At 41.7% G+C, this 27,641-nt stretch overlaps 1 protein-coding gene across 5 annotated transcripts in view; it reads right to left on the reverse strand.

The window, feature by feature from the left end:
• Positions 1 to 2,840: 2,840 nt before the first annotated feature.
• megf11 (multiple EGF-like-domains 11) overlaps positions 2,841 to 27,641 on the reverse strand; it is a 302,641-nt gene continuing 277,840 nt past the window's right edge. For 3 of the 5 annotated variants that reach the window (XM_078427061.1, XM_078427060.1, XM_078427064.1), the window contains 6 exons: positions 25,488 to 25,616; positions 22,150 to 22,383; positions 16,719 to 16,837; positions 15,628 to 15,751; positions 7,023 to 7,223; positions 2,841 to 6,112 (listed from right to left, as the gene is read on the reverse strand). In XM_078427061.1, the coding sequence (XP_078283187.1) occupies positions 5,940 to 6,112; positions 7,023 to 7,223; positions 15,628 to 15,751; positions 16,719 to 16,837; positions 22,150 to 22,383; positions 25,488 to 25,616 (980 nt within the window). In that variant the 3' untranslated portion in view covers positions 2,841 to 5,939. Of the gene's footprint in view, positions 6,113 to 7,022; positions 7,224 to 15,627; positions 15,752 to 16,718; positions 16,838 to 22,149; positions 22,384 to 25,487; positions 25,617 to 27,641 lie in introns of those variants that run through there. The other 2 variants (XM_078427063.1, XM_078427065.1) reach the window with 2 other exon arrangements.

Raw genomic sequence — 27,641 nt, forward strand, 5'->3', positions numbered from 1 at the left:
ACCGAGGTACCTGATTCCATGCAGTGTAAGAAAATAACTGCAGATGGATTCAACAATGGCTGAATGGGAGATACCAGAGGGTAACGGTTGACAATTGTATGTCAGGTTGGAGGCCAGTGTCTAGTGGAGTGCCCCAAGGATCTGTGTTGGGTCCACTGTTGTTTGTCATTTACATTAATGATCTGGATGATGGTGTGGCAAATTGGATTAGTAAATATGCAGATGATACTAAGATAGGTGGAGTAGTTGATAGTGAGGTAGATTTTCAAAGTCTACAGAGAGACTTGGGCAATAGACAATAGACAATAGACAATAGGTGCAGGAGTAGGCCATTCAGCCCTTCGAGCCAGCACCGCCATTCAATGCGATCATGGCTGATCACTATCAATCAGTACCCCGTTCCTGCCTTCTCCCCATACCCCCTCACTCCGCTATCCTTAAGAGCTCTATCCAGCTCTCTCTTGAAGGCCTTTTGGAAGGGTGGGCTGAAAGATGGCAGATGGAGTTTAATGCTGATAAGTGTGAGGTGCTGCATTTTGGTAGGACAAATCAAAATAGGACGTACAGGGTAAATGGTAGGGAATTGAGGAATGCAGTGGAACAGAGGGATCTGGGAATAACTGTGCATTGTTCCCTGAAGGTGGAATCTCATGTGAATAGGGTGGTGAAGAAGGCGTTTGGTATGCTTGCCTTTATAAATCAGAGCATCGAGTATAGAAGTTGGGATGTAATGTTGAAATTGTACAGGGCATTGGTGAGGCCGAATCTGGAGTATGGTGTGCAGTTCTGGTCGCCAAATTATAGGAAGGATGTCGACAAAATGGAGAGGGTACAGAGGAGATTTACTAGAATGTTGCCTGGGTTTCAGCACTTGGGCTACAGAGAGAGGTTGAATAGGTTGGGTCTTTATTCTTTGGAGCGTAGAAGGTTGAGGGGGGACTTGATGGAGGTTTTTAAAATTTTGAGAGGGACGGACAGAGTTGACGTGGGTAGGCTTTTCCCTTTCAGAGTGGGGAAGATTCCAACAAGGGGACATAGCTTCAGAATTGAGGGACAAAGGTTTAGTGGTAACATGAGGGGGAACTTCTTTACTCAGAGAGTTGTGGCTGTATGGAATGGGCTTCCGGTGGAAGTGGTGGAGGCTGGCTCGATTTTATTATTTAAGAGTAAATTGGATAGGTATATGGATAGGAGGGGATTGGAGGGTTATGGTCTGAGTGCAGGTAGATGAGACTAGGTCAGGGAGAATGGTCGGCGTGGACTGGTAGGGCCGGACAGGCCTGTTTCCATGCTGTAGTTGTTATATGTTATATATGTTATATGCTGGTTCAAATCGAAGGTATTTATTCACAAAATGCTAGCAACTCAGCAGGTCAGGCAGCATCTCGGGAGAGAAGGAATGGGCGACGTTTCGGGTCGAGACCCTTCTTCAGACTGATATACTATATACTTCTACTAAGTTGGGGTTATTTTCTTTGGAACAAAAATTGAACTAATTGATCGTCCCCTGTAACAGTCCTGACAATAACATGGAGGCCCTTTAGCCCACCATAAACAATTTTAATCGTGTCAATCTATACTAATTCAATTTACCAGCACAGATACAAAGCTCTCTATGCCTTAGCATTTAAGTATCTACACAATCATTAAATAACTAAGAGTATTTCTCCACCATATAAACCACCCTCCAGATGAAAAAAGTATTCCTCCAATCCTCTGTAGACCTCTTGTCCATACCCTAACTTTAGATATCTCGGCTGATGAAAAGATACTCACTATTACCCTGTCTATACTCTGCAATTTTATATTTTGCTCCTGCCTCTAACCCGAGCAAACCAAATCCAGTCTCTCTTAACTGCTCCCTATCCTTGATTCTCTGCACTTTCTCTAATGCTGTTAATCCCTCGTGTTGTGACCAGAACTGTGTGTGATAGTCCACCTGTGCACTAACTGGGAATTCATATTGTTCTAGCCTTGTGTCTTTGGGAATTTCTGTTTTTCTCCTTGCCTCGAGAATTGACATGTCCTTGAAACCGTATCCTGTCCCTTGTTCAACCAAACAAAGTGAACTGCTTCACAATTCTGAAGATTGCATTTCATTTGTCACTCTTGTGCCCACCTATTTACTGATTTTTGGGGCTGCAGCTTTGAACTTTCTTCTTTGGTAATCCTTTTGCCAGTTTTGATATCAAAGGCAAACATACCCCCTCGCTTCAGTCTAAAGTCTGTATCTGTCAAGAAAAGCAAGAAGTCTGGTACTGAATCACATACCCACAACTCATGTTGGCTGTTACCGTTTGATCTTCCATGAGACCAGTTTTTAAATGCATGTTGCTACTTTCTCTAGAATCTTGTCGCATTCTTTTCTAAAACCAAGCCGGCTGCTTCAAATATGCTGCTCTCGTGAGCACTCCTTGTTACATCAAAACAATCATGTTGGGCAGAGTTTCTTCTTAATAATCAACATTGACCATCTTCGATTAATCAGCATTTCTCTAAATGCTAATTTCTGTTTGCATTTCTCCACAATTGATTGATTTTGGGTTGACTGCCTGTGACTTTTTTTTAATTGAGTCTGCCTGATCAGCATTCTGGTATTAATGATGATTCTTGATGGTATTGACTGGAAAACCAATTGGAGTTGCTCCCTACCAATCAGTGAAACCAGGTGATCTCCACCACATTTGTGGAGATTGTGGGCAATACAACATTAAACAGAAGACTCGATGAACAGATTTGACTCTTCTTGCCACTGATACCTTTCCTCTTGATTGTTGTCCCAAAGAAATTGAATGAAGTAATTGCATATTAAAAGGCATTAAAATATAATTTTGGTGAAAGTAACATTTATTTTTAAAGTGAAAACAGCAAATATTACAAAATAGGCCTTAAATGGAGAAGTACCTGCAATTATGGTGTTATCCATACTGTTAATGGAGCCAGTGCCACTGATCTGTTTTGCACTAATCTATATACATGTTTTGACTAAAGGGAAATAGTGTGAAGCATTCTGTCAAAAGTTATAATTTGAGCTGTAATTTCAAAGGTTAGTATGGTAATACCAGTTCAAAGTTCTGTATGTTGGACACAACCTACTAAAAGGTTATCTGTCTTAAACTGAAAAATAACAAGATTGTTAATCCTTGAACATTAAATTATTGATAGGATCTGCAAGAATGAACTTTCAACCAACCCTCAAGATACAGTGACTTTGGAATGGCTCCAATAATCTTTTGGCATTTAAAATTAAATATTCCCTTTTACTACTTTCTGAAATAACTTTGCTGCTTTATATTGGTTGGTGGCTTAACAAACTACTTTCACCCTTGATCACTGCTCTTTCTAATTCAGGAATTGTAAAAATATTGAATGGGAAACTCAGTCCTATTGCTACTTCCTACTGTTACTGTGCATTCATCCCACTCTTGGACAAATCTTTGAATAGTTTGTCCTGATCTCTGAATTACTATTCATCTCTGCAGTTTGTGTAAATGACAATTTCTGGTCTCAGCACCACAATTCATTTGATAATTTGCATCTGTCTCTAATCCTGTGATTTTAGTTTATTCCCCACCAATTGTATTCCAAGATTTTGTAAGAATTGACTGACAGCACCAACTGCTAACTGTTTTGATTTTGGTCCTAGTATACTTCCAGGTAAAACATCTGATCAAAATACTTTTTCAAAAACTGAGGACATGATGAAAAGTTTAAGAATTTAAATATATTGCTATTTGACAGTAAATAGATCATTGTTGCGGTGAAAAATAACCACCACCTTCATGTTGGGTTTATTCTCGCATGCAGGAAGTTGGTGAATGATATTTAATTTCCTTGTTACTGTAGTATTCTCGTAGGTGTAACAATAATCACTGCAATTTATTCTGTCACTTCTACTCTGGAAAATTCCCATTGTTCCTGCTTTTCTCTTCATCTTAACTGTCCCTGACTACAACTAACCAATTAGGTTTGGGGGGGGAGGGGAAGGGAAGGAAGAATGAGAATAGTTCATGTGGCAGGTAGTGTTATATTAAAACTGAGGTGCAAATTGCAGCATTGCTCAAACCAGGCCAATGTTTAATGGGAGTGTTTGAGTTTCAGAAAACCCTATACAATAAACATTCTAAAACAGGGAAATATGGAGAAACATTTAAATTAAAAATGGTGTTGGTGCCCTTAATCTTGGTATTGCTGTATTGGTCTGCAGTTCAATTACAGATAAGCAAAGCCAGACAATAGCAAAATAATCACTAAATTGGAAAGACAAAACCATGCACATATACTGTGAATGCTTTAGATAAGAGATCTGCTTCAAGGACTCATGAGCTGTTAATCTTGTAATATTGTAACCTCCTACAAGAGGACAGCATGAACATTCTTTTTATAATTAGTTGCAGATGTCCCAACTGGAGAATCCTAACACTAATATGTTAACATGATTCAACCTGAATAATGCATTGTCAGTGTCAATCTTTTTTAAAAATATAGAATTATCATTTTATTGCTCTAAGCAAAGTTCTGTCCCAAGGAATGTTGATGGTGCAGCAGCTGCTGGATTCCCATAACCCTCCTAGCTTCACCCTGTGCAGCAGAGATTGAGTGGATGCTATTTTATGACTATTTTACAAAAATCCATTCTCATTGCTAATTGTAATCTCCTGTTCCTACCCTGACCACACACATAATCTGAATTAAGTAACATTCTTGACAAAGATACTGCTCAGCCACCTGCCAATGGCACAGAAAGTAACCAGGACAGGAAACGGAACAATAGTGATGGACAACACATCTCAATGGTTTCTCACCCTCTGTTCCACTGTTAATCGATTGAAAACATGCTTGCTTGTGGAGCTTGTAACTGTATCTATCCACTATGACCAATGGATTTTGTGATCTCCATTGCAATTCTGCCAAGGATTATTCATTACGGTGTCAAAATCAATTTTGTCTTCCTCAGAATTATTAACAGCAGATGCCGTCAATACTTTGTTTGGCATGCCACCTACTTGGGACTTCCTTTGTGTCTGATGTTTGTTTCAGCCCAATATTCTGTGGTTTATTTATTGGACAGTGTGATCTCAATACAACATGCAGACAAACCTGTCAGGAAAATTCATCCTCATGGGAAATCCAAACATGAATATTAAAGTCAGAAATTTAAATTTAACTCTTTCCAAATCTTCAAACATCAGTTTTGTCTACTGTTCCTTTTGCTTAGGTTAGAAGACAGTAATTTACTCTTGCTTTGCATATAAATTAATTCTGACTCCAGAATAATTCATGGTGATTTGAACATAAAGATAATGGTGGAAATATTCATTAATTTCCCCTTCAATATCTTAAACTATTTGACCCTGCAGTCCTTTTGGGGGCCAGCCTACTAAACTAAACACTGCATCTGATGGGCTTAAAAGACTGAACCAGAGTGGTCAATTAACCTGTGGCTACAATATTCTTAACTGATGCCACTTGTTCAATGCCATTAGAATTAAGTGACAATAAAGTCATTAATACAAATTAATGTCAAAGCAATGTTTGCTAATTTTGTTATTACCTCAATCATGAAATTGTACGTACAACATTGGACTCAGATGCTGTGTGCTTGAATCATTTCCCTGACCCCCTAGTTATAGTGCAAGAATCATTGTTGGTTTAACCCTGTACTAGCTGAGCTTGGCAGTGCCAGCAAACTTTTATTTCAGAAAAAGTCTATTTCTGGGTCTGGTCTTGAGCCTTCTCATTTTGATTAAATTAAATATTTTGGCTTAAATACCATGCAGAAAATCCCATGAGGCTGACAGGTTGGCAGTATGCAATGTCCACATTAAGTTTGGGATCAATGTTTATTTTCAAGTTATCTTTGAGTTTCAGCATATTTTAGGGCAAAAAGATTGTCTTCTCTGCCACCATTTCTCGTGAGCACCAGACTGATGTGTGGATCACTCTTTAGTCGGCTGGTGTGGTTTGTCCCCAGGGATGTGTATTGGGCTAAGCCTCACTGGGAGCAGGTCATAATGACTTGGGATGTGGCTGTTCTTCGGCAGGTCATACGGGTTCTGGCTGCAACTCGGGGCAAATGCCTGCCCACCTTGGACCACGCTTATAGTTGGCTCTAGAAAGAAATGGAAAAAAAATTGTCGCAAAGATCGATGTCGTTTGGGTTTGGTAACTTCAAATCCTGAGAACCTGGAGGGCAAGAATAACAATTGTGACTTCCACTCTGTACCCAAACCGTTGCTAATTATTAGATGGCAATTCAGTCTGAGCAATTGTCCCCTAGATCTCCATTTATATCATTTGAATGGGTTAGTTTTAAGAGATTGCAATAGATCCTTGGATAGGCAAACATTCAAACTGAACATTTGGATTCAGAATGGTGTTGACTTAATTAGTAGCCCTAAAATAGGAAGGAGGCCACAATCCTACAGGACAAGGTTCTTGCTCCATTCTCCTAGTTGATTGCTGGGATGTGTGGATAAGGTCAGATCCACTGCCACACCAGTGTAAAAACTGGCATGAGATTCTTGTTAGAAAGTCAAGAAGTGAATGGAACCCTGCTTCATTTAAAATATATATTTCAACAATAGAAAGTCACTGTACAATGATCAGGAAAGTTGATCCAAGGATTTGTTCAATACAAGTCTTAAGTCTTTTGATATGCTGAACTAAAGTAAATCTCATATCTGCCTGGATCCTGAAGTCAATTAAGGATGAGACAATCATGGAACTAATTCTGGGTGAAGACCAATGAGTCTAGGAACCAAATAATAATGGGTTGAAAACAAAATCCCAATCTCTAAAAAATCACTTGAAGTAGGGTGGAGATAATGGAGGCAGGGTCTGCAGGAATATGAAGTGGATGACTGTGTTATCACTGGAAAGATGATAGAGGTAAGCATGGATAAATAATGTTTGACCGTAATATTACCCTTTTGGAGAAGGGTACATGCAGAATAAATGCAGAAAAAAAAATTAAGTATTATAAAAAAATATTGGGTGGTTCCCGCCCGGAATGCACTTGCCGACTTCGTAGATGTTTCTGTTTTTGGTGGTCTCGGTTTCTGGGTAGGGAGGATCTCTATGGACAGGGGACTTCATCTCAACATAACTGCTTTCAGAATGTTTGCAGGTCAGCACTGGTGGGTCTTTAATGGTGGCATAAGGGTTTTCACTGCTGTTTAGCGAACATGTGCTGGAACTGCAGACCGAACCCTTCACGTAATCTGTAAAAAGAAAAAAAGAAAATTAGAGATCCGATTTAGTTCTGAGAAAGCAGAAAAACTCCATGAAATTGTAATGCTTTAAACCTCAGAACATCTCAGTACATTGTGCAGTGTAAACATCTTCATTTGTGAACTTCAGCAAGAATCCTTGATCTGGAACATGTGACTTACCTCCTAGCCTAGAGTACGCAAAGCACTCTCGATGTGATTTAGTCTCACATCTTACCCTAATATACTCCATGCAATAGGACCAGATGCCTCTCCAATACGATCAACATTGCCCATCTCTGCTCACTTTAAAAATATCTTCTGCCCTCTCTTCCTTTCTCACAATTTCGTATGGTTTTCCCCAGTCATACAGTCCACTCTCACTTCCTGACTACTACAGGCAGTTATAGTTTTCTGACCGTGCCATATTCTGTGGGTGTCCAAATTATCATACTAGGACTCAGGTTTGTCCCGGTATTGTCTCTTGACATCCTCAATAGACAATAGGTGCAGGAGTAGGCCATTCAGCCCTTCGAGCCAGCACCGCCATTCAATGCGGTCATGGCTGATCACTCTCAATCAGTACCCCGTTCCTGCCTTCTCCCCATACCCCCTCACTCCGCTATCCTTAAGAGCTCTATCCAGCTCTCTCTTGAAAGCATCCAACGAACTGGCCTCCACTGCCTTCTGAGGCAGAGAATTCCACACCTTCACCACTCTCTGACTGAAAAAGTTCTTCCTCATCTCCGTTCTAAATGGCCTACCCCTTATTCTTAAACTGTGGCCCCTTGTTCTGGACTCCCCCAACATTGGGAACATGTTTCCTGCCTCTAATGTGTCCAATCCCCTAATTATCTTATATGTTTCAATAAGATCCCCCCTCATCCTTCTAAATTCCAGTGTATACAAGCCCAATCGCTCCAGCCTTTCAACATACGACAGTCCCGCCATTCCGGGAATTAACCTAGTGAACCTACGCTGCACGCCCTCCATAGCAAGAATATCCTTCCTCAAATTTGGAGACCAAAACTGCACACAGTACTCCAGGTGCGGTCTCACCAGGGCCCGGTACAACTGTAGAAGGACCTCTTTGCTCCTATACTCAACTCCTCTTGTTACGAAGGCCAACATTCCATTGGCTTTCTTCACTGCCTGCTGTACCTGCATGCTTCCTTTCATTGACTGATGCACTAGGACACCCAGATCTCGTTGAACTCCCCCTCCTCCTAACTTGACACCATTCAGATAATAATCTGCCTTTCTATTCTTACTTCCAAAGTGAATAACCTCACACTTATCTACATTAAACTGCATCTGCCATGTATCCGCCCACTCACACAACCTGTCCAAGTCACCCTGCAGCCTTATTGCATCTTCCTCACAATTCACACAACCCTCCAGCTTAGTATCATCTGCAAATTTGCTAATGGTACTTTTAATCCCTTCGTCTAAGTCATTAATGTATATCGTAAATAGCTGGGGTCCCAGCACCGAACCTTGTGGTACCCCACTGGTCACTGCCTGCCATTCCGAAAGGGACCCATTTATCCCCACTCTTTGCTTTCTGTCTGTCAACCAATTTTCTATCCATGTCAGTACCATACCCCCAATACCATGTGCTCTAATTTTGCCCACTAATCTATGTGGGACCTTGTCGAAGGCTTTCTGAAAGTCGAGGTACACCACATCCACTGACTCTCTCCTGTCAATTTTCCTAGTTACATCCTCAAAAAATTCCAGTAGATTTGTCAAGCATGATTTCCCCTTCGTAAATCCATGCTGACTCGGAATGATCCTGTTACTGCTATCCAAATGCTCAGCAATTTCGTCTTTTATAATTGACTCCAGCATCTTCCCCACCATTGATGTCGGACTAACTGGTCTATAATTACCCGTTTTCTCTCTCCCTCCTTTCTTAAAAAGTGGGATAACATTTGCTATCCTCCAATCCACAGGAACTGATCCTGAATCTATAGAACATTGAAAAATGATCTCCAATGCTTCCACTATTTCGAGAGCCACCTCCTTAAGTACCCTGGGATGCAGACCATCAGGCCCTGGGGATTTATCAGCCTTCAGTCCCATCAGTCTACCCAAAACCATTTCCTGCCTAATGTGGATTTCCTTCAGTTCCTCCATCACGCTAGGTTCTCCGGCCCCTAGAACATTTGGGAGATTGTGTGTATCTTCCTCAGTGAAGACAGATCCAAAGTAACGGTTTAACTCGTCTGCCATTTCTTTGTTCCCCATAATAAATTCCCCTGCTTCTGTCTTCAAGGGACCCACATTTGCCTTGACTATTTTTTTCCTCTTCACGTACCTAAAAAAACTTTTGCTATCCTCCTTTATATTATTGGCTAGTTTACCCTCGTACCTCATTTTTTCTCCCCGTATTGCCTTTTTAGTTAACTTTTGTTGCTCTTTAAAAGAGTCCCAATCCTCTGTCTTCCCACTCTTCTTTGCTATGTTATACTTCCTCTCCTTAATTTTTATGCTGTCCCTGACTTCCCTTGTCAGCCACAGGTGTCTCTTACTCCCCTTAGAGTCTTTCCACCTCTTTGGAATAAATTGATCCTGCAACCTCTGCATTATTCCCAGGAATACCTGCCATTGCTGTTCTACCGTCTTCCCTGCTAGGGCCTCCTTCCAGTCAATTTTGGCCAGCTCCTGCCTCATGCCTCTGTAATCCCCTTTGCTATACTGTAATACTGACACTTCCGATTTTCCCTTCTGCCTTTCCATTTGCAGAGTAAAACTTATCATGTTGTGATCACTGCCTCCTAATGGCTCTTTTACCTCTAGTCCCCTTATCAGATCAGGATCATTACACAACACTAAATCCAGAATTGCCTTCTCCCTGGTAGGCTCCAGTACAAGCTGTTCTAAGAATCCATCTCGAAGGCACTCTACAAACTCTCTTTCCTGGGGTCCATTTCCAACCTGATTTTCCCAGTCTACCTGCATGTTGAAATCTCCCATAACCACCGTAGCATTACATTTTTGACATGCCAATTTTATCTCCTGATTCAACTCCTGGGTTTACAAAGATCATAGTGAGCTTTCTTGTACTGCTCGGGATCGTTTGACTTATGACAGTTGTTGGGGACATGCTGAACCTCCTAAGGCTTCTAGGGAAGTAGAGGTGTTGGTGTGCTTACTTGGCCATTGCTTCAATAGGGTTATAATAGGACGTCAGGCAACATCAATGGTGATAGTGCAGCCCTGCCTAATGAACAGTGCTTTCTATGTTCGCTTGAGCAGAAGGCCAATGGAGCTATGACATCCCTCCCATCAGACTTGTGGGCTCTTCCCAGGGTCACTGTTGCAGAAGTTAGACCCCTTCCTGAGGGTGAACCCATGGAAAACAACTGGCCCGAGCGGAGTCCCTGGCCGCGTCCTTAGAAACTGTGGATCATCTAGTGGGAGTATTCACGGACATCTTTCATCTCTCCCTTCTCCATTCTGAGGTACTCACCAGCTGCAAGAAGACCACTATCATCCCGGTACTGAAGAAAAGCAAGATCTCATGCATTAATAACTACTGACCAGTGACCTTGACATCCACCATCATGAAGAGCCTGCGAGGCTATTAAGGAAGGCATTAAATCCTGTCTACAAAGCAGCCTTGACCCACTGCAGTTGGCCTACCCCCACAACAGGTCCACGACTGATGCCATCTCCCTGGCCCTATACTCATCCCTGGAACACCTGGATAAGAGGCACACTTACATCAGACTTCTATTCCTAGACCACAGCTCTGCTTTTAATACCATTATTCCATCCAAGCTCATGGAAGCTCCAGTCAGCACTCATCCCTCTAACTGGATCCTCGTCTTCCTGACCAACAGACGACAATCAGTGAGCATAGGAGACAAATCATCCTCTACGATAATCCTCAACACTGGTGTTCTGCAAGGATGTGTTCTCAGTCCCCTTCTTTACTCCTTATACGTCCGTGACTGCAGCCGTGCAAATCCAATTCAGTTTATAAATTTGCAGACAACTCCACTGGAGTGGGCCGGCTATTAAATAATGACGAAATGGAGTACACGAAGGAGATTGAGAACTTTGTGACCTTGTAGCAAAGACAACAACCTTTCTCTTAATGTCAGCAAGACAAAGAAGATAGTGATAGACTTCAGGAAGCAAAGCAGTTTGCATACATTGACAGCGCTGAAATGGAGATGGGTGAAAGCTTTAAGTTCCTGGGAGTACATATCACCAGCAACATGTCCTGGACCACCCAAGAAGCATTCAATTCAGAATGCTTCTATTTCCTTAGGCTTAGGAAGTTCGGCATGTCCCCACCAACTCTCAGCAACTTCTACGGATACGCCGTAGAAAGCAATTTATCGGTATGCATCACAGTATCAGGCAACTGAACCATCCTATCAACAACTAGAGAGCGGTCCTGAGCCACTATCTATGGCTACTTTCAATTGAGCTACTATCTACTGCTATCTAGTACTACTGACCTTGGACTATCTTTAATCAGACTTTATCATGCACTAAACGTTATTCCCTTTATCATGTATCTGTACATTGTGGATGGTGCGATTGTAATGTATAGTCTTTCCGCTGACTGGTAGGCACGCTGGAAAAAACTTTTCACTGTACCTCAGAAACAATAAACTAAACTACTTTGTCCTGCCTCTCTTCCTTTCCAGCTCACTCATTCCCACTCGTTCCTGATTTATCCTGGGAAACATAACATTTAATCTCTTCAGCTAAACTGTTGATGTCAATTGTGAATAGCTGGGGCCCAAGCATCAAACCTGCCACAGCCTGCTCACCTGAGAAGCACCTGTTTATACCTACTCTGCTTTCTGTCTGATAACTAATTCATAATCCATGTCAATTTATCACCCCATTTCTGTGTTCCCTAATCTTGTTGACCAACCTGCTCTGTGGAACATTATTGAAAGCCTTTTGTAAATCCAAACAGGTCATCAGTCACTGAAAGGCAACAGGCAGTGAAGAAAGCCAATGGAATGTTGGCCTTCATAACAAGAGGAGTTGAGTATAGGAGCAAAGAGTTCCTTCTGCAGTTGTACAGGGCCCTAGTGAGACCGCACCTGGAGTACTGTGTGCAGTTTTGGTCTCCAAATTTGAGGAAGGATATTCTTGCTATTGAGGGCGTGCAGCGTAGGTTTACTAGGTTAATTCCCGGAATGGCGGGACTGTCATATGTTGAAAGACTGGAGCGACTAGGCTTGTATATACTGGAATTTAGAAGGATGAGAGGGGATCTTATCGAAACTTATGATTATTAAGGGGTTGGACACGTTAGAGGCAGGAAACATGTTCCCAATGTTGGGGGAGTCCAGAACCAGGAGCCACAGTTTACGAAATAAGGGGTAGGCCATTTAGAACACAGATGAGGAAAATCTTTTTCAGTCAGAGAGCTGTAAATCTGTGGAATTCTCTGCCTCAGAAGGCTGTGGAGGCCAATTGTTTGAATGCAGTCAAGAGAGAACTAGTTAGAGCTCTTAAGGATAGCGGAGTCAAGGGGTATGGGGAGAAGGCAGGAACGGGGTACTGATTGAGAATGATCAGCCATGATCACATTGAATGGTGGTGCTGGCATCATAGGGCTGAATGGCCTACTCCTGCATCTATTGTCTATTGTCTATTATCAGTCTGAAGAAGGGTCTCGACCTGAAATGTCACCCATTCCTTCTCTCCAGAGATGCTGCTTGACCTGCTGAGTTACTCCAGCATTTTGTGTCTACCTTCGGTTCACCATATCAATTCTACAAGTCATAAATGCAAAGCACCCCAATAGATTTTCATTTCATAAATCCATGCTGACACTGCTTGGTCCTTTTATTCTTTTCAAGATGTTCTATCTTATACCCTTCAGTGAGAACACCATGTTGCACCTAACAGGTCAGTAATTCTGTGTTTTCTGTGTCCTTCATCTTTTAAGTAAGATCTCCACAAACATTACAAATGTAAGACAAAAATAATTTGACATCAGTGATTTCCCTGGTTTTCTGGGCTAACAGGACCTTCAGTTGTGCTGTGATGAATTTTGAGTGGTGGGACCCAAATAATCTCAGGACCTGCCAAAACCAACACTAGTAGCAATAACTCAAAGATTGTGCAGCTTTCATATGGAACATCCAAAGATGCATTGCTGAAGCATGCACTGAGCTACATAATGAGATCTAGGAAAAAAAGCTTAATTAAACAGATAGATTTGGAGTACATCTTAAAAGTAGAAATGAGTTCAAGAGGATTAGAGATGAAGCACCACAGAATTCCCTGTTCTTGGCTCTAACCCTCTTGAAGTCATTTAAAATGTGCTCAAAATCCATCCAAGTCTATCTTTATGTTGTGTTTTTGTGGGAGAGCGATGGGTGGGGACTTCACTCACACCATTATTCTTTCAAGATTTGTGTTTGAACACTATCCCCAGGACGTCCATGTTCATCTCTCAATGAGCTTGGCCATAACAACTGCCTTTACAACATCACTGAGTGTGTAAGAGATGCATACATATACAAACAGGTAATAAATAAACACACTGAGATTGAGGAAAGCAACAAACAAAAAACATACATAGTGCATCCTGATGTGCAGGAAGCACAAGGGCCAGGTTACCAACCTCAGGACATTTCTCTAACAAACATCACAAAGATTTGTAGCAAACTAGTAACATTTCACTCTTCAAAACAAACCCATTATTTCACACATAAAAGCATTGAGTGAAGGCTGTAAAAATTCAAACATACAGGAAATGAACTTTACAAATAATATTTGAACAATGCAGAATAATGACTGAAAGAGGGAAAGAACTACTCCTGCCCCCTCCAGCTGCCCCTCTGCCACTGACAGTAATCTGCTGAAACTTCTCCAAGCTCCAGAAATGGCTGGAAGGGAAGAAAGAGGAAAGGTTGGTTAATGGCAGAGGTACAGACATCTCACCACATTGTTGGCCAGGTTTGGTTTGCCAATTACATTGTTTGGTTTTGCTTGGTCATGACCTGACTCTGCTTTTCATATCTTCAGACTCCCTTACACCTCTCACAGTTATATCTACGTGTCTAGGAAGCTGCTCCTGGTGGGAAGGGTCAATTTCACAATGCAAATACCAAGGGCCAACTCACAGAATCCCAGGTACACTGGCCCTAGAGCATTACTTTTGCAGCCCCTCCTCCTCCTCTTCCTGATGTCTCCTCTTCACTGTGTGCAGCTCCAAGGGCCGATGGCACTTCACCAAAAGCATAAATTTAAGGTGTGCCTAGATGGTGCAGGAAGCATCACAACTGAGTCAGACCTGGTCCTCAGGTTACAATGATGGAGAGCGGCTACAGTGCTGGCAAAGCCAAACTTACTGAGATAAACATGGAATTTAATTAAAACCTGGAACCAGCTGGGACTAGCAGAATCTGCTTTATCGTAGAAGTGGAAATCTGAAAGAAAAACTAAAAATGCTGGAAAAGCAACTGAATGTGTTTGAAAATAATTATAGGGCGACAAGGAAAACGTTGAGCAGTGGAAATAAAGTGGAATGCTCTATAAAAGAGCGAGCACAGACACATTCTGTGATCCAACATTCACAGCAGAACAAGCAGCATCTGTGGAAAGAGACGATGGATTATGTGGTTTTAATTGGATATAAATGTGAAAATATGGTAACAGAGACTAGAGAGTAGAATTGTCCTTTCTTTCTGAGAGACAGCAGGTAGTTACTCATGTATTATAAAGGGCGAATGCCTTCCAGACGAGAGGCCGAATGAGATTTGTTCTACACCATCAAATCGAGACAAAATGGCCCACTACATTATTTCAAAGAAGAGCAGGGGCGTTGTCCCAGGCATTTGCAACAATTCTTTCCCTGGACTTGACAAGATAAATGTGGCAATGATCTTTCCCTTTGCGGAGTCCAGAATTATGGTCACAGTCTCAAAATTAATGGTCAGCCATTCAGGACAGATATGAAAAGAGGTCATGAGTTATTTTTACAGCATCAGAACAATGTGCATGGCAATCCGTATGTCAGTATGTGAATTTCTTCGATTATTGATGCAAATTGTAAGACGGTACAGCTGTCTGTAGCTGCATTTCCACACTGTGAGAGGGCCTTCCATTACCTCACACTGCAACTCTCGTACACGAATCAATAACGCATCAACCTTAATTATGCAGAGCTCCTTTCTGTGATCGTAGTTTGGGTTGTCAGTTCACAGCTTCGCAATAAAGGCACATCAGTAATTCTGCTCAAATAAAGAAAGCAAAGGCTGTGGCAGTACTTTGTCAGCACTGTGATTCTATGGGAGCTATAGAGGGGAGATATGACAGTAAAGTGAGCATTCACCTTGTTATCAGTGAACGAGGTTCATCTACAATATCAGCACTGCCATTTTAGCCAAAACATTTCAAAGTAAAATCATGTTGAGGGCTTACTGACCTAAATCATTCAAGTTACTGTAGTTTCGCCATTCAGGATGCAATGAGATGTTGATATCTTGTCTACAGCCTTCTTGCCCAGAAAGCTCTACACTCTTGAGACTTGAGAAAAGCTGTTTTTTTGTCTGTTTATGAATTAATAAAAGATTAAAATTTAGTTAATCGGGGTAACTTTTAGTTCGACAGAGTTGTTACTTCAATATTAAAGCTCATTTTACATAATGTAATGCATAGCCCAGTGTGTATCAGGACACCGTTCTTGGGGTCAAATAAATGATTACAAGTAATTAACTGATTAATAATCTCTGCTCTGATCTGACTATGGAACAGATCCTACAAATTTTAACATGTTTTTAAAAATACTGCCACATGCCCTCAGTGATTAGATGTGATCAGGCACCAGACTCATGGCCAGTCAGGGTACAGTTTTGTTTAGTGTCTTTCCCCTTCCTCTGGCCCCCAGTTTACAGCTTGGATTCTCTCTCCCAGACATGGCATCTACATCGTGGGTGTGTAAAATCCCAAGGGAGATTGCCTCCCAGGCGAAAGGCTGAACTGAGTGAAATCTCAAGTCTTAACTATATAAAACTATCATTGTGTAACAGAGCTTCTTGACACAATGACACCAAGCTGCTTTATTTTAAGCGTAAGGCTCCAAGTTGCTCATTTAATCTACTTTTCACTGTTCTCAGCTGTAGCTTTGAGAACAGGTAGCATGCACTTGGCTCTGCCTTTCTGAGCATTATTGCCAAGACATTTGAAAATATCGCACAGTGATAGGGTTCCCAATGTTCTCTCTGCCACAATGATTAGCAGCAAAGCTATCTTCATGGCTTGAGCCTGCTGCAGTGTTTTATGCATTTATCTTGCTCTGATGTCAGTTTGGGGAGAAATATCAGTGAAACAGCTAGCTGCATTTAAAAGGTGGATGGAAATTATTTAATAAGTTGAGACAGTCTTTAATGCTTGCCCAATTTTCCCCAAGGTATTTTTCTAACTAGATTTGCAGCATTTGTGACTTTAGATCACAAGATCACAAGTGAGTGCTACAAAGGCCACTGCAATTTAGTGGAATATTGTTTTGATACATACCTTAATGTGACAGCTTCCATCTGAGTTATTGATAAAACGAGTGAGTCGGCCACACTGGGAGAGTGTGTGGTAACTAGGGTTGGTGAAACAGTGAAGGGTGCCAGTACTCTGAGATGGATCTAAGGAAAGATAAGTCAGCACAGAACATACGCACATGGAGTAAATATAAATATATCTAAGAGTGAGACAAGCAAAGACTGAGCACAGGGACAAACAGTAGGAAATGCATGAAGTCCAAAAGAAGAGTCTGAAAAGCAGGAAAGAGAATAAGAAAGGAAATAGAGACAGAGAAAGAAAATTAATGAAAGATTAATGATCTCCAGTTTCATAATCACCAATATCTTCTACAATAAATACCTGTGGACACTATTATGCTGTTAAGACTTTCAAATAAGACACAAGTGTAAAGCAGAAACAAAATACATTGAAGTAGGATAAATGAGCACACATCGCCACAATATAACACCCTGGTTGTATTTTGAAAACAAATCTGAACCATGAATAAATGCTGTAGAGACACTGGAATGTGCCAATATGTACCAACTCTGCAGAAAGAATACCTGAGATGTTGAAGGAATTCTTGAGACCAGTCACTTACACAAAGTCACTGTAAAGATTACATCAGCAGAATATGTTTTGCTGAACATATTATTTCTGACATCAATAAGATTTTGTGGAAAATTGGAACGCTTAAACACGTTACTCGAGGAATTGAGTTACCAGCCTGAACTACTACAAGGAGGGGAACAAAGGATTTGGGAGTGGGAAATGTTTGTATGTAGTCTGTAGGATACCTGTTAAAGGGGAAGGGAATGGGATAAATTGAGAGCTTTTCCAAAAACAATATCATCAGCAGGATGGGAAGAATGTCCTTCTTCTGTGTTGTAGAATTCAATAACTTACAGCTAGCTGCCAAAAGTTGAATCAGTGGTGATATCAAGGTTTGTTTATTTGGCCGAGACTGAGAAAATACTGCAAAGCCAAATGTCACAGAGATATTAAATAAAAACAGAAACGTCTGGAAATACTCTGCTGGTCATGCCACATCTGTCGCAAGAGAAACAGAGTTAACGTTTCAAGTCAAAGACCTTTTATCAGAACATTCAAATGGGACTTTGATCTGAAATGTTGTCAGTTTTTCTCCCCACCGATGCTGCCTGACCTGCTGAGTATTTTCTGTAGAGTTTTTAATTTTCATGTTCAAACTGTCCGCAACTCACACCACATGCATCTCTACTCAAATTCCATCCTTCACATTCAAAGTCAGGTGGGATCACATATAGGTTCAAACATCTCCAACTCCAAGTACCATTCAGACATTCACTACTCTGTGAAATCCGTACCCAGACATGTCCCGCGGTGAAGTATGGTAGCGTTACAGTTGGCGAATACTAGCAGCAACAGTTCATTGGTTTCAATGGCAGGATCAAGTATTATCATGAATCGCATCTGATCAACAAATCAAACCACTGGACACTCTTTTAAAACTACTAAACAAGTAACACCAACATTTCTCGTCACATACCTAACTATATAAACTAAACCAAGTGAGTTACAGTTGACTGGTCCAAGATAGTTTTGTTTTTGTTCCAAAAGGCTCTTACAATTAGCCTCATGAGCTAATGGCAATGGTAACACATAAATGACCTATGATGTCAAGATGGAGTAGAACAATGCAATATAGTGAATTGCAGATGAAAATATTAAACATTTTGTACCTCCAAAAGGTCAAAGATATCAGCTATAACTCTGTGAGGGGAAACATAATGGCACCGACTAAAACATTTTCCTACTTTCCCTGCCTCATAACATACCTTGGACCAGACGCTCTCATTCACGGCTACTTTTGCAAAATAGAATAGATAATTCTAAAACTCCATTCACAATCAATTAATGACATTTCAACTGAATTATTTCTCCATGGCACTTAGTTTCCCAGAACAGATATTTAATCTATCATGGTGAAAATTGCAACATTACGAAAAATATATAAATGTGCAAAATGGCATTCAAGGATGAGCCACAGATCATGTTGATTTTTTGAATCCCTCTTCCCCACCATCTGCCCAGTCATTCTCACCCCTCCTCACCATACGTCCACTCCATTAGTCTCTACACAGTGATACAATGACTATCTACCTTCTAGATTCTTATGGAATAATCACACACAGCCCAGCCTGGTGAAACAGTAATTGATGGATATGGATACAGTTAAAAAAAAAGAGAATGAGTATTCCACCAAAACTATTCAACCCTAAAAAGCAGTTGAACTGTTTAATCTCCCACGGCGACCCTGAAGTTAATATCAATTACAATTTGTACTGGACCAACTATGTTGAAGTTATAGCTAAGAAAGCACACCGATACCACTACTTCCTCTGAAGACTAAGAAAGTTCAGCATGTCTTCAACAACTCTTATCAACTTATGCGTGTGCACTACATGATAAGTTTTACTCTGCAAATGGAAAGGCAGAAGGGAAAATCGGAAGTGTCGGTATTGCAGTATAGCAAAGGGGATTACAGAGGCATGAGGCGGGAGCTGGCCAAAATTGATTGGAAGGAGGCCCTAGCAGGGAAGACGGTAGAACAGCAATGGCAGGTATTCCTGGGAATAATGCAGAGGTTGCAGGATCAATTTATTCCAAAGAGGTGGAAAGACTCTAAGGGGAGTAAGAGACACCTGTGGCTGACAAGGGAAGTCAGGGACAGCATAAAAATTAAGGAGAGGAAGTATAACATAGCAAAGAAGAGTGGGAAGACAGAGGATTGGGACTCTTTTAAAGAGCAACAAAAGTTAACTAAAAAGGCAATACGAGGAGAAAAGATGAGGTACGAGGGTAAACTAGCCAATAATATAAAGGAGGATAGCAAAAGTTTTTTTAGGTACGTGAAGAGGAAAAAAATAGTCAAGGCAAATGTGGGTCCCTTGAAGACAGAAGCAGGGGAATTTATTATGGGGAACAAAGAAATGGCAGACGAGTTAAACCGTTACTTTGGATCTGTCTTCACTGAGGAAGATACACACAATCTCCCAAATGTTCTAGGGGCTGGAGAACCTAGGGTGATGGAGGAACTGAAGGAAATCCACATTAGGCAGGAAATGGTTTTGGGTAGACTGATGGGACTGAAGGCTGATAAATCCCCAGGGCCTGATGGTCTGCATCCCAGAGTACTTAAGGAGGTGGCTCTAGAAATAGTGGAAGCATTGGAGATCATTTTTCAATGTTCTATAGATTCAGGATCAGTTCCTGTGGATTGGAGAATAGCAAATGTTATCCCACTTTTTAAGAAAGGAGGGAGAGAGAAAACGGGTAATTATAGACCAGTTAGTCTGACATCAGTGGTGGGGAAAATGCTGGAGTCAATTATAAAAGACGAAATTGCTGAGCATTTGGATAGCAGTAACGGGATCGTTCCGAGTCAGCATGGATTTACGAAGGGGAAATCATGCTTGACAAATCTACTGGAATTTTTTGAGGATGTAACTAGGAAAATTGACAAGGGAGAGTCAGTGGATGTGGTGTACCTCGACTTTCAGAAAGCCTTCGACAAGGTCCCACATAGGAGATTAGTGGGCAAAATTAGGGCACATGGTATTGGGGGTAGGGTACTGACATGGATAGAAAATTGGTTAACAGACAGAAAGCAAAGAGTGGGGATAAATGGGTCCCTTTCGGAATGGCAGGCAGTGACCAGTGGGGTACCGCAAGGTTCGGTGCTGGGACCCCAGCTATTTACGATATACATTAATGACTTAGACGAAGGGATTAAAAGTACCATTAGCAAATTTGCAGATGATACTAAGTTGGGGGGTAGTGTGAATTGTGAGGAAGATGCAATAAGGCTGCAGGGTGACCTGGACAGGTTGTGTGAGTGGGCGGATACATGGCAGATGCAGTTTAATGTAGATAAGTGTGAGGTTATTCACTTTGGAAGTAAGAATAGAAAGGCAGATTATTATCTGAATGGTGTCAAGTTAGGAGGAGGGGGAGTTCAACGAGATCTGGGTGTCCTAGTGCATCAGTCAATGAAAGGAAGCATGCAGGTTCAGCAGGCAGTGAAGAAAGCCAATGGAATGTTGGCCTTCGTAACAAGAGGAGTTGAGTATAGGAGCAAAGAGGTCCTTCTACAGTTGTACCGGGCCCTGGTGAGACCGCACCTGGAGTACTGTGTGCAGTTTTGGTCTCCAAATTTGAGGAAGGATATTCTTGCTATGGAGGGCGTGCAGCGTAGGTTCACTAGATTAATTCCCGGAATGGCGGGACTGTCGTATGTTGAAAGGCTGGAGCGATTGGGCTTGTATACACTGGAATTTAGAAGGATGAGGGGGGATCTTATTGAAACATATAAGATAATTAGGGGATTGGACACATTAGAGGCAGATAACATGTTCCCAATGTTGGGGGAGTCCAGAACAAGGGGCCACAGTTTGAGAATAAGGGGTAGGCCATTTAGAACGGAGATGAGGAAGAACTTTTTCAGTCAGAGGGTGGTGAAGGTGTGGAATTCTCTGCCTCAGAAGGCAGTGGAGGCCAGTTCGTTGGATGCTTTCAAGAGAGAGCTGGATAGAGCTCTTAAGGATAGCGGAGTGAGGGGGTATGGGGAGAAGGCAGGAACGGGGTACTGATTGATAGTGATCAGCCATGATCGCATTGAATGGCGGTGCTGGCTCGAAGGGCTGAATGGCCTACTCCTGCACCTATTGTCTATTGTCTATTGTCTATTACACGAAGCATCTGATCAGGACACATCACAACTTGATATGGCAACACCCAAGAATGAAAGAAATTGCAATGATTTGTGGATGTAACCCAATCCATCTCATACATCTGTTTTCCTCCCATCAATTCCATCAAACCAGCCTCCCCCCACATTGACTCCATCTTCATTTCACACAGTCTTAAGAAAGTAGCCAATATAATAAGAATCAATTACATCATTCCCTCTGCCCCTCTCTTGTCAGGCAGAAGATATAAAAGCTTGAAAACATATACCACCAGATTCAGAAACAGCGTCTTCTCCATATTATCAGACTAGCGAACGGTCCTTTCTTAAACCAAGGGTGTAATCTTGTGCAGGAAGGAAATGCAGATCCTGGTTTACACCGAAGATAGACACAAAATGCTGGAATAACTCAGCGGGTCAGGCAGCATCTCTGAAGAAAAGGAATAGGTAATCCTGATCTCCCAATCTACCGCACTGCACTCTTTACACTTTTTTAAAATCTGCAGTCTCTTTGTAACTGAAACTGTATTGCTGTAACACCATATTCTACACTCTGGTATTTTCTCTGCACTATTTGTACTTGTGTATGGCTCAATTGTACTCAAGTATGGTATGATTTGACGGCATAGCACACAAACAAATAGTTTTTCACTGTATAGTGAAACATGTGACAATAATAAACCAACACCAATAAGTTGACCTTACCAGAGAGGGAATAATCTGTATTAGTCATCCTCATGGCAGGTGTGTAGGATACACTGGGCATGTCATGCCCTTTCTCCTTCTGCTTCCATTTGTACCATATGAAGATAGTCAGCAGCATTACTATAATCAGGAGAAGAATAATTATCCCAGTAATGGCTCCAACAGAGTGTTTGTCTGATGCCAGAGCTGGACTGATTCTTGTATAGGGGTTCAGTTCATCCATTAACAGGGCAGCTGTATGAGAGAGTAGGCTCATTAGTTGATGAATGCTTGCAATTATACTGCATTACATGGAATGACAAAGAATTTACAGCATGGAAGCAGGAATTCAGCCCATTTCCCTCCCACTCAGCCTGCACAAGCCTTTTTCATATCTCCCTACCACAATATCCCTCTCATAACCCCTCCAACTTTCCCTTATAAAAAAATTAGAAACAAAAGCAGGCCACTGGCCATTGGTGCATGATCTACCATTCAGTATGTTCATGGTTAATCTTAAACACAGACCACTTTCCTGCACTAACCCCACATACCTCAATTCTATCAATATCTAAAAATCTAATGATAGCTATCTTGAATATACTCTGTGACTGCAATGTTATGGCTTCCAAAGGGTCAACATCCACTGGGTGAGGAAATTTCATCCCATCTCAATCCTGAATGGCTAGTTAAGTTAAGTTTAGAGATACAGTGCAGAAACAGGCCCTTTGGCCCACCAAGTCCACGCCAACCAACGATCATTCTGTACACTAGCACTATCCCACACCCGAGGGACAATTTACAATGAAAACATACAAAAGCCAATTTACCAACAAAACTGTATGTCTTTGGAAAGTGCAAGGATTCCAGAGCTCTCGGAAAAAACCCATGCAGCCACAGGGAGAATGTACAAACTCCATTCAGACTGCACCCGCAATCGGGATCATACCTGGGTCTCTGGTGCTGTAAGACAGCAACTCTACCACTGCACCACCAGACTGCCCACAAGTTCCTATTTTGATCCTAAGATCCTTGGTTCTAAACACCTCAGTCAGGGGATATATCCATCTGCTTCTAATCGCGAAAGAACCCTAAAGTGAACAGAGTATAGGTCCAGTGTTTAATCTATTCTGATGTGATAAACATGTAGCTGAGGAATTTATCAGATGAACCTTTAAGACACTTGTCAAAGCAGAGAGACCAGAATTGTACATGATATTCTAAAAACATAGCACAAAAAGTAAGGAAATTTGTGTTTGGTAGATTATTTCTTTGTTGTAACAATGCTTCTTGGCAATAAATCTTATACCGTTGGAAAGCCTGTTTATTTCCCTTTTAAATGGTGCCACATTTGTAAGGAACATGCATTTGTGGGATGAGCAGCAGAGCCGAGTATGTGGGTTGCGCCCATGAAAAATCTGCCAAATCTTCTCTGCCAATGCCAAACAGCTTATTCTGCCATTGACTCTTGTTCGGTGTTGTTTGGTGGATTGGATGATTGAAGTCTGAAGAAACAAGACATATTGGCAATTTAACAATTTATTCATTTAATAAACAGGAGCCTCAGTAGCGTGTGGAAGAACCATACACAGCCACAACAGCCTGGCACCTCCTCCTCATGCTGGTCACCAGCCTGGTCACACACTGTTGTGGGATGGCATCCCATTCATCAACCAGCATTTGTCGCAAGTCAGCCAACGTGGTTGTGATGGTCACTCTGGCACGAACAGCACGCCCAAGCTGATCCCACAAGTGTTCAATGGGGTTGAGGTCAGGACTGCTGGCAGGCCATTCAATCCTCTCCACTCCCAAATTCTGGAGGTAGTCTCTGAGAAACCCTGCTCTGTGGGGGCGAGCATTGTCATCTTGGAGGATAGAGTTCGGTCCCAGACTATGGAGATATGGGATTGCCACTGGTTGCAGAATCTCATCTCGATATCTCTCTGCATTGAGATTGCCTCCAATGATGACAAGCCTCATTTTTCCAGTGAGGGAGATGCCGCCCCACACCATCACACTGCCTCCACCAAAAGATGTTACTCTATCGGTGCAGCAATCAGCATAGTGTTTTCCGCGTCTTCTCCACACTTTGACCCTATGATCCACTGCCGTAGGCAGAATCTGGACTCATCGCTGAACATAACGTTCCTCCACATGTTCAGGTTCCAGTGCACGTGTTGCCGACACCAGCGCAAACGGGCCTGACGGTGAAGGGCAGTCATGGCAGGCCTCCTGGCAGCCCTATGAGACCGGAGATCGGCTGCGTGCAGTCTGTTCCGAATTGTCTGGGCAGAGAGCCGTCGGCCATATCGTCCTGCAAACCTTGACTGCAAATCTGTAGAAGACAGCCTACGGTTCCTAAGTGCTGACAGGGTGAGGAAAGGGTCTTCTTCGGGTGTCGGCTTCTTGGGACGCCCACTTCGCGGCCTGCCTCTGACATCCCCCGTTATATGGAACTTGGCCTTCACTTTGGAGATGGTACTAGGGCTCACTCCAAATAATGCCGTAACTTGGTTTTGCGGAACACCAGCTTGAAGTTGCCCTATCGCACGGGCCCTATCCAGATCAGTCAAACGTGGCATTCCGATTCTTGGAGCAGACACCTACTGACCACTGTAGCAGGGCCCATGCTCACAGATGCTGCCAATCAGGTGCCAATCAGGCACCTGATTGTCAGCACCTGGGGGTACCAGAAGCTCAAAACAAGAGTCAATAGCAACAGCAGAATAAGCTGTTTGGCATTGGCAGAGAAGATTTGGCAAATTTTTCATGGGCGCAACCCATATACTCAGCTCTGCTGCTCATCCCACAAATGCATGTTCCTTACAAATGTGGCACCATTTAAAAGGGAAATAAACAGGCTTTCCAACGGTATAAGATTTATTGCCAAGAAGCATTGTTACAACAAAGAAATAATCTACCAAACACAAATTTCCTTACTTTTTGTGCTCTGTTTAGGTGTGGTCTTACTGCACATCATTCCTCTCACTACAAATCACCTTGTCACCACCTGGTATGTGGTGAATTTTACTTTCCGGAGATGAAAGGGTGAAGTCAAACAAAAAGTTATTCTGATGTTTATGCAAACTTTGACAAGGCCTTTCCCGTTTTCATTAAATTCACTCCCAAATTCTGGCATCCAATATGATGCTTTCAAATTGTGACTGCAGCGAACAGAAGCTGCAATTGCACAGACACAAGACAGTTGTTCCCACTTTATTTACAATGTTCATTTAAATGCCACTTGCAATTCCTCAGTGAATTAGATCAAGATTTCCCAAAGACCCAAATCTTAGATTTAGATTCAGGCCAGTAATCCAACTGACAATTACTTTTTTGTAGTCACATGCTCCAAGTACCTTGGTCACAACGGATGCCTTTGAATCCAGGTGTACAATAGCAAGTCCCAGTCACGTGATCACAGGTGGCATTATTCAAACACTTGCACAATTGTTGACAGCTATAGCCAAATGTACCGGGAGGACATTCTGAAATACAATGGAAAAAGATGTAATTGTCCCCCCTGAGGTCAATATTTCAGTAGCATTAAGGTTTACAGCAGTTTGTAACAGCGAGCATCTGAATTAGCAGTTCTTCTTGGAAATGTTCTTTAAACAATGTTGTACTTGTTTATGTTTTCCCCATATAAAAGGTTATTATATCAAACAAACAAGAATACCTTATTGAGCTTTCCCAAATGCACATTCTATCTATCCAGAACTATTAAAAACCCTTTCACTTTTTCCGCATTTTGCTACGTTACAGCCTTATTTTAAAATGGATTAAATTCAATTTTTTTAATCATCAATCTACACACACTACCTGAGACAAATATCAACTGCTGTTAGATGATTATCAGTTTGTCGAATGGTTCACTTTGATTTTCTCGAAAGTTGCTAGTCTTCTAGTTCAAGAAACTTTCCATGGCCCAATGTGGCACATTCAAAAGGGCCAGAGTACGTCCTGAGTGGACACACTGCAGCTCATGCAGACCAGAGAAGAAAGGAAAGGTCTGAGAGGAAAGGTGGCAGATTAAGGCCCACCCACCACTGCACACTAAGGGGCTGGAACCCACAGAAAATCTCCTCACATTCATCAGCCATAAAGATTTACACTGTGGAAACAAGCCATTCGGCCCATCTGCACTAACTAATAGTTATCCATCTGCACTAATCTCATCTCCCATATCCTTTTATGCCTAAGCAATTCAAGTGTTTGAGTCTTTTTAAATGCTGTTAATGACCTTGCTTCAATGACTCTCTCACTGCTCTCTGAATAATTCACCTTGGAATGGGGGGAGGGGGAGATATAGAGAAGGGAATGGATAGGGGGTCCAGATGCAGTTCCCTTTTCAATTAGTTCTGTTTCTTTTGTCATGCAACATTTCCTTATTTTATATTTGCATTATAGACATTTTCTTCTCAAAATCTGTTAGTTACTTTTCAAACACTCTGGAAATATTCAGAAATTACAATTCCTCAGTAAATGAAATCAAGATTTCCCAAAGACCCAAATCTTAGATGCCATGAGAGAATGCCATTCTAATTGTGTGGAGATCATATAAATGGTGACATGAAACTTGGCACTTGTTTTGACTCAGTCTGTGCTGCAATTTTAATTTCAGGCTTTGAAGGCCAAGCCTGAAACATTTATGGTACAACCTAAAGTTACAGAAGATAGATAGGGAAGTTTAATCAAGATAATATAAAACATTTGCAAATGTGTTTGTGTATTTATCAGACCTTTGCTATATTAGCCCAGCATTTCCTGTCTGGTTATACCATAATTGCTGATTATTCTGTAATCAAAACCAAAAGCTTCCATGTGTTATGTGTAGTCAATCCACTGACAAAGTGAAAGTAGAGGCATGGTCAACAGCCCAACCTGCTTTGGCGCAATGACAGAAAACCTTTCCCCCATAGCACAGGTTCAGTACCTACTCATCTTCAAATGGGGATGTGCTGGCAGCAATAGAGAAGTAGTGGGAGACAATGAACAGCTGGTGAATTGGCTCCTACAGAAGAGGTCTAATTCTGTCTGACAATGCATTACTCCAGTAAACATTCGAGGTTCCCGAGTGCAACTCCTTTGAAATACAGTACTGACAATTAAGCAAACATTAATTTGCGTATATAACTGCTGTCATGTCGCAGGCAGAATACTTCAAAAGCAAATTGTTATGTGTTGCCTTGAGGCTGTAAGAATAAAACGGAAAAAAATGGATCAATACATACAATGTTGAATCTTATTCCCACTTTACTTAAATGTCTTGTCCATTAATGATTCAATTTCCAACCAACTTAATACTTGAGAAAATGGATAATATTGTTGTGTCCCTAACTTTGGTAGATCTATCTGTGATTGCATTTTTTGGTGCCGCCAAAAGTTTGATAGGGAGTGGTTTCCCACCCACAGGGAAATCCAGACTTAACATGCATTACATGAATAATCCCTGTGGTGAAGGAACATGCATAACTAACTGAATTTCATGGTTTCCTGTTAAAGAGGGAGGA

The sequence above is a fragment of the Rhinoraja longicauda genome, chromosome 33 (genome assembly GCF_053455715.1).
Source record: "Rhinoraja longicauda isolate Sanriku21f chromosome 33, sRhiLon1.1, whole genome shotgun sequence".
Classification (NCBI taxonomy): Eukaryota; Metazoa; Chordata; class Chondrichthyes; order Rajiformes; family Arhynchobatidae; genus Rhinoraja; species Rhinoraja longicauda.